The sequence below is a fragment of the Neophocaena asiaeorientalis genome, unplaced genomic scaffold (assembly GCF_003031525.2).
Source record: "Neophocaena asiaeorientalis asiaeorientalis breed wild unplaced genomic scaffold, Neophocaena_asiaeorientalis_V1.1 scaffold690, whole genome shotgun sequence".
In the NCBI taxonomy this organism is placed as follows: Eukaryota; Metazoa; Chordata; class Mammalia; order Artiodactyla; family Phocoenidae; genus Neophocaena; species Neophocaena asiaeorientalis.
In genome coordinates, this window is record NW_020172148.1 from 141,285 (window position 1) to 156,878 (window position 15,594).

Below are 15,594 nucleotides of genomic sequence, written 5' to 3' on the forward strand. Positions count from 1 at the left end.
CATATATAGATATATATATATATATATATATATATATATACACAACATAAAATTTACCATTTTAACTATTTTTAAATGTGGAATTGAGTGGCATTAAGTACATTCACAATGTGCAACCATCACCACGTCCATTTCCAGAACTTTTTCATCATCCCAAAGAGAAACTCTATATCTATTAAACAATAACTCTCCATTCATCTCTCTCCACAGCCCCGGGTAACCTCGATTACACTTTTTGTACCTATGAATGTGCCTGTTCTAAGTACATTTCATAAGTGGAATCATACAATATTTGCCCTTTTGTGTCCGGCTTATTCTCCTTATTAACATGATGTTTTCAATATTCATCCATGTTGTAATATGCATCTAAATTTCATTTTTTTTTTTTTTAACATCTTTATTGGGGTATAATTGCTTTACAATGGTGTGTTAGTTTCTGCTTTATAACAAAGTGAATCAGTTATACATATACATATGTTCCCATATGTCTTCCCTCTGTGGCTCCCTCCCTCCCACCCTCCCTATCCCACCCCTCCAGGCTGTCCCAAAGCACCGAGCCAATATCCCTGTGCCATCCGGCTGCTTCCCACTAGCTATCTACCTTACTACGTTTGTTAGTGTGTATATGTCCATGACTCTCTCTCGCCCTTTCACAGCTCACCCTTCCCCCTCCCCATATCCTCAAGTCCGTTCTCCAGTAGGTCTGCGACTTTGTTCCTGTCTTACCCCTACGTTCTTCATGACATTTTTTTCCCTTAAAACAAAAAGGATCTTGCTGTGCTTTATGTCATACAGTGCTCTGTCTATGTTTTCCTCTAAGAGTTTTATGGTGTCTGACCTTATATTTAGGTCTTTAATCCATTTTGAATTTATTTTTGTGTATGGTGTTAGGACGTGTTCTAATTTCATTCTTTTACATGTAGCTGTCCAGCACCACTTAGTGAAGAGGCTGTCGTTTCTCCATTGTATATTCTTGCCTCCTTTATCAAAGATAAGGTGGCCATATGTATGTGGGTTTATCTCTGGGCTTTCTGTCCTTTTCAATTGATCTATATTTCTGTTTTTGTGTCAGTACCATACTGTCTTGATTACTGTAGCTTTGTAGTATATTCTGAAGTTAGGGAGCCTGATTCCTCCAGCTCCATTTTTCTTTCTCAATATTGCTTTGGCTATTTGGGGTCTTTTGTGTTTCCCCAAAATTGTGAATTTTTTTGTTCTAGTTCTGTGAGAAATGCCACTGGTAGTTTGATAGGGACTGCACTGAATCCGTAGATTGCTTTGGGTAGTATAGTCATTTTCACAATGTTGATTCTTCCTATCCAAGAACATGGTATATCTCTCCATCTGTTTGTATCATCTTTAATTTCTTTCATCCGTGTCTTATAGTTTTCTGCATACAGATCTGTTGCCTCCTTAGGTAGGATTATTCCTAGGTTTTTTATTCTTTTTGTTGCAATGGTAAATGGGAGTGTTTCCTTAATTTCTGTTTCTGACTTTTTGTTGCTAATGTATATGAATGCAAGAGATTTCTGTGTATTAATTTTGTATCCTGCTACTTTACCAAATTCATTGATTACCTCTAGTAGTTTTCTGGTGGCCACTTTATGATTTTCTAAGTATAGTATCATGTCATCTGCAAACAGTGACAGTTTTACTGCTTCTTTTCCAATTTGGATTGTTTTAATTCTTTTTCTTCTCTGAATGCCATAACTAGGATTTCCAAATCTACGTGAATAAAAGTGGTGAGAGTGGACATCCTTGTTTTGTTCCTGATTTTGGAGGAAATGCTTTCAGTTTTTCACCACTGAGAATGATGTTGGTTGGCAGTGGATTTGTCATATATGGTTTTTTATTATGTTGAGCTCAGTTCCCTCTATGCCCATTTTCTGGAGAGTTTTTATCATAAATGGGTGTTGAATTTTGTCGAAAGCTTTTTCTGCATCTATTGAGATGATCATATGGTTTTTATTCTTCAATTTGTTAATATGGTGTATCACAGTGATTGATTTGCATATATCGAAGAATTCTTGCATTCCTGGGATAAACCCCACTTGATCATGGTATATGATCTATTTAATGTGCTGTTGGATTCTGTTTGCTAGTATTTTGTTGAGGATTTTTGCATTTCTCTTCATCAGCGATATTGGTCTATAATTTTCTTTTTCTGTGACATCTTTGTCTGGTTTTGGGATCAGGGTGATGGTGAACTCGTAGAATGAGTTTGGGAGTGTTCCTCCCTTGCTATATTTTGGAAGAGTGTGAGAAGGACAGGTGTTAGCTCATCACTAAATTTTTGATATGATTCGCCTGTGAAGCCATCTGGCTCTGGGCTTTTGTTTGTTGGAAGATTTGTAATCACATTTTCAATTTCAGTGCTTTTGATTGATCTGTTCATAGTTTCTATTTCTTCCTGGTTCAATCCTTGAAGGTTGTACATTTCTAAGAATTTGTCCATATATTCCAGCTTGTCCATTTTTTTGGCATATAGTTGCTTGTAGCCATTTTTCATGATCCTTTGTATTCCTGCAGTGCCATTTGTTACTTCTCCTTTTTCATTTCTCATTCTGTTGATTTGAGTCTTCTCCCTTTTTTTCGTGATGAGTCTGCCATGGCTTATCAATTTTGTTTTCTTATCAAAGAACCAGCTTTTAGTTTTATTGATCTTTGCTATTGTTTCCTACATTTCTTTTTCATTGATTTCTGATCTGATTTTTATGATTTCTTTCCTTCTGCTAATTTTGGGTTTTTTTCTTTTTGTTCTTCTTTCTCTAATTGCTTTAGGTATAAGGTTAGGTTGTTTATTTGAGATTTTTCTTGTTTCTTGAGGTAGGATTGTATTGCTATAAACTTCCCTATTAGAATGGCTTTTGCTGCATCCCATAGGTTTTGGGTAGTCATGTTTTCATTGTCATTTGTTTCTAGATATTTTTTGATTTCATCTTTGATTTCTTCAATGATCTTTTGTTTATTTAGTATCATATTGTTTAGCCTACATGTGTTTGCATTTTTCACAGTTTTTTCCCTGTAACTGATATCTAGTCTCATAGTGTTGTGGTCAGAAAAGATGCATTATACGATTTCAATTTTCTTAAACTTACCAAGGCTTGATTTGTGACCCAGGAAGTGATCTATCCTGGAGAACGTTCCACGTGCATTTGAAAGTGTACTCTTGTTTTTGGATGGAATGTTCTATACATATCAATCAAGTTCATTTTTTCTAATGTGTCATTTAAAGCTTGTATTTCCTTATTTGTTTTCATTTTCGATGATCTGTCCATTGGTGTAAATGGGATGTTAAAGTCCCCTACTATTATTGTATTACTGTTGATTTCCCCTTTTATGGCTGTTAACATTCGACTTATGTATTGAGGTGCTTCTATGTTGGGTGCATAAATATTTACAATCGTTATATCTTCTTCTTGGATTGATCGCTTGATCATTATGTAGTATCCTTCTTTGTCTCTTGTAACAGTCTTTATTTCAAAGTCTCTTTTGTCTGATACAATAATTGCTGCTCCAGCTTTCTTTTGTTTTCTATTTTCATGGAGTATCTTTTTCCATCCCCTCACTCTCAGCTTGTATGTGTCCCTAGGTCTGAAGTTGATCTCTTGTAGACTGCACAAATACAGGTCTTGTTTTTGTATCCATTCAGCCAATCTGTGACTTTTGGTTGCAGCATTTAATCCATTTACATTTAAGGTAGTTATTTATATGTATGTTCCTTTTATTTTCTTAATTTTGGGGGTTTGTTTTTGTAGATCTTTTCCTTATCTTGTGTTTCCTGCCTAGAGAAGTTCCTTTAGCATTTGTTGTAAAGCTGGTTTGGTGGTGCTGAATTCTCTTAGCTTTTGCTTGTCTGTAAAGCTTTTGATTTCTCCATCAAATCTGAATGAGATCCTTGCTGGGTAGAGGAATCTTGGTTATAGGTTTTTCCCTTTCATCACTTTAAATATATCCTGCCACTCTCCTCTGGCTTGAAGAGTTTCTGCTGAAAGATCAGCTGTTATCCTTATGAGGATTCCCTTGTATATTATTTGTTGCTTTTCCCTTCCTGCTTTCAGTATTTTTTCATTTTGTTTAATTTTTGTTAGTTTGATTAATATGTGTCTTGGCATGTTTCTCCTTGGGTTTATCCTGTATGGGACTCTTTACACTTCTGGGACTTGACTGATTATTTCCTTTCCCGTTTTGGGGAAGTTTTCAACTATAATCTCTTGAAATATTTTCTCAGACCCTTTCTTTTTAAATTATTCTTCTGGGACGCCTATAATTCAAAGGTTGGTGTGCTTAATATTGTCCCAGAAGTCTCTGAGACTGTCCTCAATTCTTTTCATTATTTTTTCTTTATTCTGCTCTGCAGCATTTATTTCCACCATTCTAACTTCCAGCTCACGTATCCGTTCTTCTACCTAAGTTATTCTGCTATTGATTCCTTCTAGATTATTTTTAATTTCAGTTACTGTGTTGGTCACTACTGTTTGTTTGCTCTTTAGTTCTTCTCGGTTCTTGTTAAATGTTTCTTGTATTTTCTGTATTCTATTTCCAAGATTTTGGTTCATATTTACTCTCTTTAGTAGTTTCAGGTAATTTGCCTAGTTCATCTTCATTTATTTGGTTGTGTGGGTTTTTTTGTTGTTGTTGTTGATGTACGTGGGCCTCTCACTGATGTGGCCTCTCCCGTTGCAGAGCACAGGCTCCGGACGCACGTGCAGGCTCAGTGGCCATGGCTTATGGGCCTAGCTGCTCCGCGGCATGTGGGATCTTCCTGGACCGGGGCACGAACCCATGTCCCCTGCATCTGCCGGAGGACTCTCAACCACTGCGCCACCAGGGAAGCCCTGGTTTTGTGGGTTTTTATCTTGCTCCTTTGCCTGCAAGATATTTCCCTGTCTTCTCATGTTGTCTAATTTACAGTATTTGAGGTATACTATCCCTCAGCTGCAGGGTCGTAGTTCCTCTTGCTTCTGTTCTCTGCCCCCAGTGGTGAAGTTGGTCCAGTGGCTTGCTTAGGCTTCCTGATGGGAAGGACTGGTGCCTGCATTCTAGTGGATGGAGCTCAGTCTTTTCCCTCTGATGAGCAGGGCTGTGTCAGGTGGTATGTTTTGGGGTGTCTGTGAGCTTAGTATGACTTTAGGTCGTCTGTATGTTGATGCATGGTTTTGTCTTCCTGTCTTATTTGTTTTTTGGTGTGAGGCATTCAGCCCTGGGAGCTGCAGGCAGTTGGGTGGAGCTGGGTCTTGGATTCAGATAGAGGCCTCCGTGAAAGCACTTGGTGATTAATCTTCCCTAGGGCAGGGAATTCTCTCATGGTCCAGTGTCCTGGACTCAGTGCTTCCACCCTGGAGCCTCAGGCCCAACTTCCAGTCAGGGAACCAAGACCCTGCAAGTCACTCATCCTGGCAATAAAGGTGATTAAAAAATTTTTTTAAAACAGTAACAAAACCCCAGACAAATGGTAAAAATTAAAATCAAACAAACAGAAACAGAAACAAGGAAACACACACACACACACACACACAAAAGAAACAGAGCCAAATAAAGCAAAACGCAAGAGGACAACCAGACAAACAAACCCAGGAATGAAATCAAACCATTAAAAAGAAAAGTAACAAAAACACAAAACCAAAAAAACCAAACCAAAGCAGAGTGCCAATTGAAGAATGAAGCAAAGAAACAAAGTGACAAAAACGATTAAAAAAAAAGAAAACGGGGAAAGAAGACAGAACAACAGAAAAGCAACATAGAAATAGAAATGTAAAAAACTAAGATAAAAAATATATTAAAGTAAAAGAAAGGAAAAAAAAATACAAACAAGGCCCCAGACAAATGGTAAAAACAGAATCAAACAACCAACAACAGAAACAAGGAAACACACACACGTGCAGAAGAAAGAAAAACAGAACCAAACAAAAACAGAAAAAAAACAAAACAGAAACAAAAAAAGCAAGAGAACAACCAGAGAAACTGAAGAACCTAAAAACGAAATCAAAGAATTAGAATCAAAACTAACAAAAACACAAAACCTAAAAACAAAACCAAAGAAGTATGCCAGCTGAAGAATAAAGCAAAGAAACAGAACAAACCGATAAAAATAATTTTTAAAAAAGGGAAAAAACAAAACAACAGAAAAGGAAAGTAGAAATGGGAAATTTTTTTAAAACACAAAATATATGAAAGAAAAAGAAAAAAAATGAGAGAAAAGAACACAGAACAACATAAAAGAAAACTGAAAACAGAAATATATAAAAAATTTTTTAAATGTTATAAAACATGAAGATTCCCCCCCAAAATAAACTGAAAAAAAAAAAAAAGCTAGAACCAACAAGAGAATGAATCAAAACATAATAAAAGTAATAGTAATAATTATGTTTCCCTGGGGTCTCAGCTGTTAAGTGTCCTTGCACACGTCATGAGCCACAGCTCACCTCTGCCTCCCCAGGAGGCCCTCCTCTGCCTCTGGGCTGGTCCCTGGACCTGCTGTGGGCCCTGTGGGGACCACACAGACTCTGATGTGGCCCAATTCCTGTGTGTTCTTGTCCCCAAACTCCACAGCTGCCAGAGATAGACTGTTTTCATTTGTGGGAACACTCATTGTTTACTCAGATATTGGATAGACGTAGGGTCTAGCTGATCATGTGGATTTAATCTGCAGCTTGTACAGCTCATGGAAAGATTTTCAATCCTCTTTCTTAGTCGCCCCATCCCTGGGGTTCAGCTTTGGTTTTATCCCCAACTCTGCATGTGGTCCACCCACAGGAGTCTGGTCTTGAGGATGCCTTGGAGCTCATGGCTCTGCCCCAGTGAGGACCAGGCGCAGAGGTGGTATGACTGCTTGGATGGCAGGAGCCCTGGTGGTGCCAAATGTGCAGGGAAGTCAGCGACCATGGGTGCAAGAGATATGGCCCTAGTGAGGGCCTTTTCTGGCACCTGGCGTAAGGTGCATGAGGGCTGGCCCTGGCCAGGCTATTTTTGGTGCCCGGAAGCTGGCATGCGAGGGCTGGCCCTGAGAGGGCTTCTTTTATTGTCCATTGGCAGGTGCCAGCATGAGGGGACAGAGAGGCTACAATAGTGGCTCCTCCCCCTGAGTGTGACTCAGCAGTAGTGCCTGCTTCCATGGCAGTCCGGTCTTCCTCTGTAGGCATTCCCTGCTGTGGACTTCTTCCCTCCTGTCCCCTCAGTCTGTCTTCCCACAGCCAACACCAGTTCTCGCCCCAGGCCTCTTCTCCAATCCCCATGCTCCAGCTCCCAGCTCCCTTGCACACCTGTGAACACACGTCCCAGTCCGGGGCACGTAGGGCCACAGTACGGACTGTCTGTGTAGTTCTGAGTCTGCTGCATCTGTCACAGATCAGCCGCTTCACCCTCTTCCAACAGCCTCAAATGCTTCCCTTCTGTCTCAATTGATTTCCCTGTCAGAGAGGGGTTTCCCCAAATCCAGGAATCTCTCCTCTGCTTCAGCTCCCCAACTGTGCATGCAGGTCCTGTCCCACTTCCTCTCCTCATCCTCTACCTTTTTTTTTTTTTTTTTTTTTGTCATACCCAGTTATGCAAGAATTTTATAGTCCTTTCTGTTGTTCAAGGTCTTCTGCTAGCATTCAGCCAGTGTTCTGTGAGAACTGTTGCATCTATAGTTGTATTCCTGATGCATCTGTGGAGAGAGATGAACTCCACGTCCTCCTACTCCTCTGCCACCTTAACTCATCATCCTATTAACCATTCTTAAATGTTCTGATAATTACTTTAAAAGTGAGAAAAAATAATAGGTTTTGGTTTTCATCTTTCAAAGTACAGAGAAGGAAACAAGATTTGTGGGAGGACATGCCAGGCTGCGGAGAGTGCTTCCAACCAGGCACAGAAGGCAGCCCCTCTCTCTGGGACTGAGCAGGCAAAGACAAAATATAGAGCAAGTGTGGTGTTTTTGAACATATTTTGGAACTTTAATTTTCTGCATTAATCTACATAAGGAATTGATTTCAAAAGCAGCACAGGGGGACATGGCTGCATTTGATCTTAAAAGGGGCTAAATTTTGGGGGCTGATTTATGCTCCCGGAAATTTATTGCTTTAAAAGTTGGCAGTAATTTGAGTCGAGAAATAAAATTTGGGCCTTGGGGCAAATTTAATTGAAGAAGATGTCTGATGTATTTCAGAGGATTCTAAAGGCAACATCAAAAAGGTATTTTTAAAAGACACTGAGAGGTTGAATTGCCCAGATGGACAAATAGGCACAATAGCAACAGGCAGGTCTCCAGCAGGTGGAGGCAGTACTGCCCCATCCTCTGACCCTCCTCACTGTGCCCATGCTTGTGACGGGCATCCTTCTGCATGGATGCCTGCTTGTGATAGTCATCCTTCTAGCAGAACAAAACAGAACACAGCAGCCAACATTATGTGTATCTTAGTTTCTTATGTCCTGTAAGGCACTTTTTTCTGCTTCTTGCAAGGATGAAGACTGTCTTCATTAATATCAAATTTATGCCCCAAGCTACAGTTCTCTTCCTTTTCTGTATATGTAATCTCCTAGCACATCAACACTAAATCATAATGCCCTAATACACTTTCAAAAGCAACTAAACTCAATACACATACTTCCAGCACTACAAACAACTCAATATAAGAAGCCATGACCAAATTCACATGTGCAAAGTTTACAGACAAAAACAGTGAGTTACAACTACCACTTGCCTGATAGAGACTGTAAACTGATTCTGATTATAATATGCATAAGAGTTGGAATTATCCAAATTTGAAAAAAGTAAATGTGTATTGGACTATAAAGTGCCGTGTGTATGGATTCAGGGAGAAAGAGCTAATGTTAAAGGTGGTGAGTTTTCCACTAATCTCAGGATTATAGAGGAACATACTGACCACACTGCCTCCTTAGAGATTTGACCATCAAGACATAATCACTCTGATTCTAAAACATTTGCAAATGTAAACAATAGATATACAAAGTCTATTTATTTACTAATCTTGTTACAAACAAAAAAAATTAAAACAAACAAGAAAAACTGTCCATTAAAATAATTTAATATGGCTTTTTTCCTCCAAATTAAGTGATTAACTACAAAACACTAGATAAATCATTCTTAATGTGTGTGAAAAGTATTCTTATATTTTCTATAATTTCAATCTTAAATTTCTCTCAGTTCCTTGTAAGTCAGCAAACTAACTTGAATTAGAGACTAATTGAAACAAAATCTGTCCGTAAAAGGTCAAGTATTAAAATCGGGATGAGGTCATTTCCTCAAGAATTCCCATAATTCTATATTACTCTTTGTTGGAGAGGATGATGTCATCACCACATAGACTGTCAGTCCACACAGCAGGCATCAAGGGCAGGGACAGCTGTGGGAGAAGACGTGTGAGGCAGGCCTTTCCCTGATGGACCCCTAAAGGGTGCATCACTTTTTATTTTAAAAGAGTAAACCTTGAACCCATACTCTTGTGTCCTGCTCAACAGTTCACAGGATCATACCACACTATACGTGTTACAGATCACAAATGCACAGCAAATACGGTTCAAGATTAGAGATTATAATCTTAACACCACAGATATTCAGTCAGCAGGAGAGAAACACCGCTTTTGAAAGTAAATATTGTTTTCAAAACGTTGATTTTAATTTTATTGTTATAGTATAAAAACAAGCAAAAACAAATGTAGGTCAACTTGATAGATGATTGTGTTTCTCAGTATTCTTTTTCTGTAAAAGGGCTCTAAGAGTTCTCTATGTGTGATAATTAGATGTATGAAATGCACATCACTGTAATAAATAAAGAAGTTTGGCATTATATTCATTATATTCATAAAAATGGTAGATTTTATAAGGCATAAATTATTTGATAATACTCCATAAAACTATTAATCATTAGGAGCTATCAGTTTTAACTTTCTTCCACACTTTATATGAAAAAGTCATGTAAAATTTGAGCATTTTTAGTCAAGTTAAAAATGTAATGGTTCACAAAAAAATGAAGAATTTAAAATAACAGCAGCCTCGTGAAGCATTCCATCTAGAGCAAAGATTATTTCTTTGAGCAGTTCACAATTACTTGTGAATTTTTTATGAGCAAGTCATAATTAGTTACCACATCTGTAAAATAGAAGTTTTATATATTCTGTGATTTCCAAGATTAGTCCCAGCTTAAGCATTCTGTGATTCTAAAAATTCAAGGGCGTACAATAATTTGCTAGTGAGACATGGTTTATTTCAATATGAATAATAGGTGGTTTTGTTGTTTAAAAACCTTCCTATAAATTATGAAATTAAATATCACACAAAAATTGACACCATAAAATATTCTTGTTTCAGTAGTCATCATTATGAATCAAGTGTAAACTACTACTGTAATATTCAGCATAACATCACTCACACCCATCACTTGGAGAGCTATCAGGACTTGAAATGCCAACACAACTTGGCCAGAGATATACAGCTACATTTTATTGAGAAGCAGATACTGAGTCTATCATGAGCTTTCTCATATCCAAAGAATGGACAAGTATTATTCTGAGAAAAAGTATCAAGTTATGTAATATTTAAATATATGATTTAAAGAAGGAACCTGTACTCAATCTAGACTCTAAAGGTTTAATTAACCAGGTTCCTTAAAAAAGACACAATACCCCATCATTTTTCTACCATATTTCATTACTAAGTAAAACTTTTCATGTACATTTCTATGACAGCCCAATTTAATATTTTAAAACATAAGTGTAAAGTAAATTTCATAAAATTTAAATTATAAATATATATCTATTGAATGTACCTGTCTTGCAATAGTGTAAGTCTAGCTCAAAATAAACACAAAAACCAAAAACGTGTATGCCCAAAAAACCTCATCTGAAAGTTAAATTTTATGGTTTGATGTGCTGTAACAGCTTATTCTGTTTGAAATAATTATAAATACAACCTTCTACTTAATTGTATTTACTAAACTTTATCATATTAGAAGACAATTGGTAAACTACAGCATTTATTTCTGTAATCTTTATTATTAGGATAATTATATGGTCTTTGCTTCAGATACACTTTTCAGACAATTACCAGCTTAAATCTTTGAGTTTCCTTTTTTTTTTTTGCTTAGGTAGTTTACTTGAAAAAAAATTAAAAAAAGAAACTGCTTTCAACCATTGGAATTTATGAATATAAGTAATGAAACCATGCTATTGAAATGTTATATTTTATAATAATGATTCTGCTGATAAAAATATCACATGATGACAAAGTGTCTAGTGAAAAAGTATTTTCAAGAAAATACTATCATAATCATTATATAAATGGACTCTGAATATAGAAGACTAGAGATTACAATCCAAGGGTCTAATAAAGACTATATTACCTTCCTAAATATAATAATTCTCTGCTGTTTGGCTAATGCTATATATTGACAGTAGGGGTAATTCTACTCCCTTTTGCAATAAGAATATGCATTTTAACATGAACCAAAACATTATTGAGTGCGCATATTTGAAAAATCAAATTGTCAAATGATTTACACATTAAATCAATGATTAAAATATCTAGTTATGCTTCCCATATTCACAGAATAAAAATACAGCCATCAGTTGAAAATTATTGTACTTTCAAAGAGTTTTCCTTCTTCTATGTCAGTATCATATATTTGTATATATTAATAAAATGAAGCTTTACACATTTATTTCATGAAAGACAATGTATAAACCATCAAGTCTTATTTTTATCAATTTTTTCTTAATTCTATGTGAACAAAGCATATATTACAGTACCTTTGGATACTGTTTGACAGGAATCAATACCCTTTCTGAGAGCTTTATGTTTTTGTTGCTGATGACATCAAGATATTTCTTTTCTTCATCTTCCTTTTTTCCATCAGAACCTTGAAATTTTTCAATTTCTGAAAAAAATTCACAAGAAAAACATTAAATGAAATAAGAAGTCATCATAAATACACTGACTGTTCTTATCACTCCCTTTCTTAAATAAGATTTTGAAGAACCTTGATAAAGGGACTGAAAGCTATGCTACTGTACTGTCTGTACAATGATCTATATCAACTAAAACCAAAAAGCAGTGACTGAAGATACAACTGTCTTCTGTGAAACAAAGGATGCATTTAATTAACTTTTAACATCTTCAAACAAAATTTGAGAAATAATATTCCCTTTAATTATTTAAAATATCTAAGCAAACATAAATTTCCTAGGAGCAATGAATAGAACAAATATATTTTAACGTTAAATGTTTTGTTTTCAGTCAGAATTGTTCCTAAGGAAAAATAACTGAAAATAGAAATCATCCATTATCTAAAATAGGGTAGTAGAGATAAACAGTATGCTATTTTATATTCTAACAAACTTAAATCCAATTAAAAAGGGGAGTCACAGAAAAGTCACATAAAGGATTAAATCTGTAAATTATATCATTCATATTCATCAACATGAAATTACCTACATAGATGTTTAAGAGGAAATACTAATTTATCCTTATGAGAATCTTCCCAAAGTGAATATTTTTTTGTTATTTATTGTTTTGTCTGCATTGGGTCTTTGTTGCTGTGCACAGGTTTCTCTAGTTGTAGTGAATGGGGGCTACTCTTCATTGTGGTGCACGGGCTTCTCTTGTTGCGGAGCATGGGCTCTAGGTGTGCGGGCTTCAGTAGTTGTGGCATACAGGCTCAGTAGTTGTGGCTTGTGGGCTCTAGAGCGCAGCCTCAGTAGTCTGGTGCATGGGCTTAGTTGCTCTGCGGCATGTGGGAACTTCCCAGATGAGGGCTCGAACCCATGTCCCCTGCACTGGCAGGCAGATTCTTAACCACTGCACCACCAGGAAAGTCCTGAATATCTTTTAAGCAAACATACACTATTTATCCTTCCTTCCTTTTTAAAATTAATTTATTTGCCACAGAAATACAAAGGTTTGTAAGAGACTGCTACAAGCAACTATAGGCTAATAAAATGGACAACCTGGAAGAAATGGACAAATTCTTAGAAAGGTACAATCTCCCAAGACTGAATCAGGAAGAAATAGGAAAAAATGAACAGAAATTGAATTCGTGATTAAAAAACTCTCAACTAACAAAAGTCCAGGACCAGATGGCTTCACAGGCAAAGTCTATCAAATGTTGAGAGAAGAGCTAACACCCATCCTTCTTAAAGTATTCCAAAAAACTGCAGAGGAAGGAACACTCCCAAGCTCCATCACCTTGGTACCAAAACCAGACAAAGATACCACACACACAAAAAAAATTATAGGCCAATATTACTGATAAACATTCCTCAACAAAATATTAGCAATCTGAATCCAACAAAACATTAAAAGGATCATACACCATGATCAAGTGCGATTTATCCTGGGGATGTGAGAATTTTTCAGTATCCACAAGTCAATCAGTGTGATATACCACATCAACAAACTGAAGAATAAAAACGATATGATCATTTCAACAGATGCAGACAAGACTTTGGAAAAAATTCAACACTGATTTATGATAAAAACTCTCCAGAAAATTACAGAGGGAACATACCTCAACATAATAAAGGCCATATATGACAAGCCTATAGCTAACATCATACTCAATGGTGAAAAGCTGAAAGCAGTTCTTCTAGGATCAGGAACAAGACAAGGATGTCCACTCTTGCCACTTTTATTCAACATAGTCTTGGAAATTCTAGCCATGGAAATAACAGAAGAAAAAGAAATAAAAAGAATCCAAATTGGAAAAGACGAAATGAAACTGTCACTGTTTGCAGATGACATGATACTATACATAGAAAATCCTAAAGATGCTGCCAGAAAACTACTAGAACTCATCAATTAATTTGGTAAAGTTGCAGGATACAAAATTAATACACAGAAATCTTTTGCATTTCTATACACTAGCAATGAAAGATCAGAAGGAAAAAATCAAGAAACAATTCCATTTACCATCTAATCAAAAACAAAATGTATCTAGGAATAAACCTACCTAAGGAGACAAAAGACCTGTACTCCAAAAACTATAAGATGCTGATGAAAGAAATAAAAGACGACACAAACAGATGAAAAGATATACCATGTTCTTGGATTGGAAGAATCAATATTGTCAAAATGACTATAGTAGCCAAGGCAATGTACAGATTCAATGCAATTCCTATTGGTTTATCCTTGTCACTCTGTCATAGATATAAATTAAATTTGTCTGACATTATTTGCTCTCTACAAAGCTACCACTTAGGCATTTTTAGACATTTGAACTTTGATCACTTGATGATTAATTCCGACAAGTTTTCCATCAAGAAATGGGGCTGGATGAAATACCATTTCCACTGATTTTTCTGTTAATTTCTATACTTTCCTTTAAAAATTTCTTTTCTTTTTTTTCCTTTTAATTGGGGTATATTGCTTGACAATATTTTATTAGTTTCTGCTGTATAGCGAAGTGAATCAGCCATATGCATACATATATACCCTCCTTTTTGGATTTCCTTCCCATTTAGGTCACCACAGAACATCGAGTAGAGTTCAATGCTATACAGCATCATTCTCATTAGTTATCTATTTTATACATAGTGTATATATGTCAATCCCAATCCCCCAATGCATCCCATCCCCCTTTCCCCCCTTGGAATCCATACGTTTGTTCTTTATGTCTGTGTCTCTATTTCTGCTCTGCAAACACTTTCATCTGTGCCATTTTTCTAGATTCCACATATATGCATTAATATACAATATTTGTCTTTTTGTGTCTGACTTACTTCACTCTGTATGACAGTCTCTAAGTCCATCCACGTCTCTACAAATGATCCAATTTTCTCCCTTTTAATGGCTGAGTAATTTTCCATTGTGTATATGTACCACATCTTCTTTATACATTCATCTGTCGATAGACTTTTTTTTTTTTTTTTTTTGCGGTAAGCGGGCCTCTCACTGTTGTGGCCTCTCCCGTTGCGGAGAACAGGCCCTGGACGCCAGGCTCAGCGGCCATGGCTCACGGGCCCAGCTGCTCCGCAGCGTGTGGGATCTTCCCGGACCGGGGCACGAACCCGTGTCCCCTGCATCGGCAGGCAGACTTTCAACCACTGCGCCACCAGGGAAGCCCTGTCGATAGACTTTTAAGTTGCTTCCATGTCCTACTGTAAATAGTGCTGCAATGAACACTGGGGTGCATGTGTCTTTTTGAATTATAGTTTTCTCAGGGTATATGCCCAGTAGTAGGATTGCTGGGTCATATGGTAGTTCTATTTTTAGTTTTTTAAGGAACCTCCATACTGTTCTCCATATTGGCTATATCTATTTACATTCCCACCAACAGTGCAAGAGGGTTCCCTTTTCTCCACATCCTCTCCAGTATTTATTGTTTGTGGATATTTTGATGATGGCCATTCTGACCAGTGTGAAGCCATTGTAGTTCTGATTTGCATTTCTCTAATAATTAATGATGTTGAGCATCTTTTCATGTGCCTCTTGGCCATCTTTATGTTTTCCTTAAAAGAATTTTATATTTATTTTGCCCTTTTGATAGTTTCAGGGAATTATCTCATCTTCCCTGATGTATCTATTAATATATGACTAATAGATCAGTCATTGCACTTCTCGACTGTATAGTCACAAAGTGGTATATACCAAACTTGCCT

General features: G+C 36.7%; 1 protein-coding gene across 1 annotated transcript in view; it reads right to left on the reverse strand.

The window, feature by feature from the left end:
- LOC112406138 (KH domain-containing, RNA-binding, signal transduction-associated protein 2-like) overlaps positions 1–15,594 on the reverse strand; it is a 214,549-nt gene that overhangs the window by 108,620 nt on the left and 90,335 nt on the right. Inside the window, exon 2 of the mRNA XM_024754841.1 lies at positions 11,749–11,876. Within this exon, the coding sequence (XP_024610609.1) occupies positions 11,749–11,876 (128 nt within the window). The remainder of the gene's footprint in view (positions 1–11,748; positions 11,877–15,594) is intronic.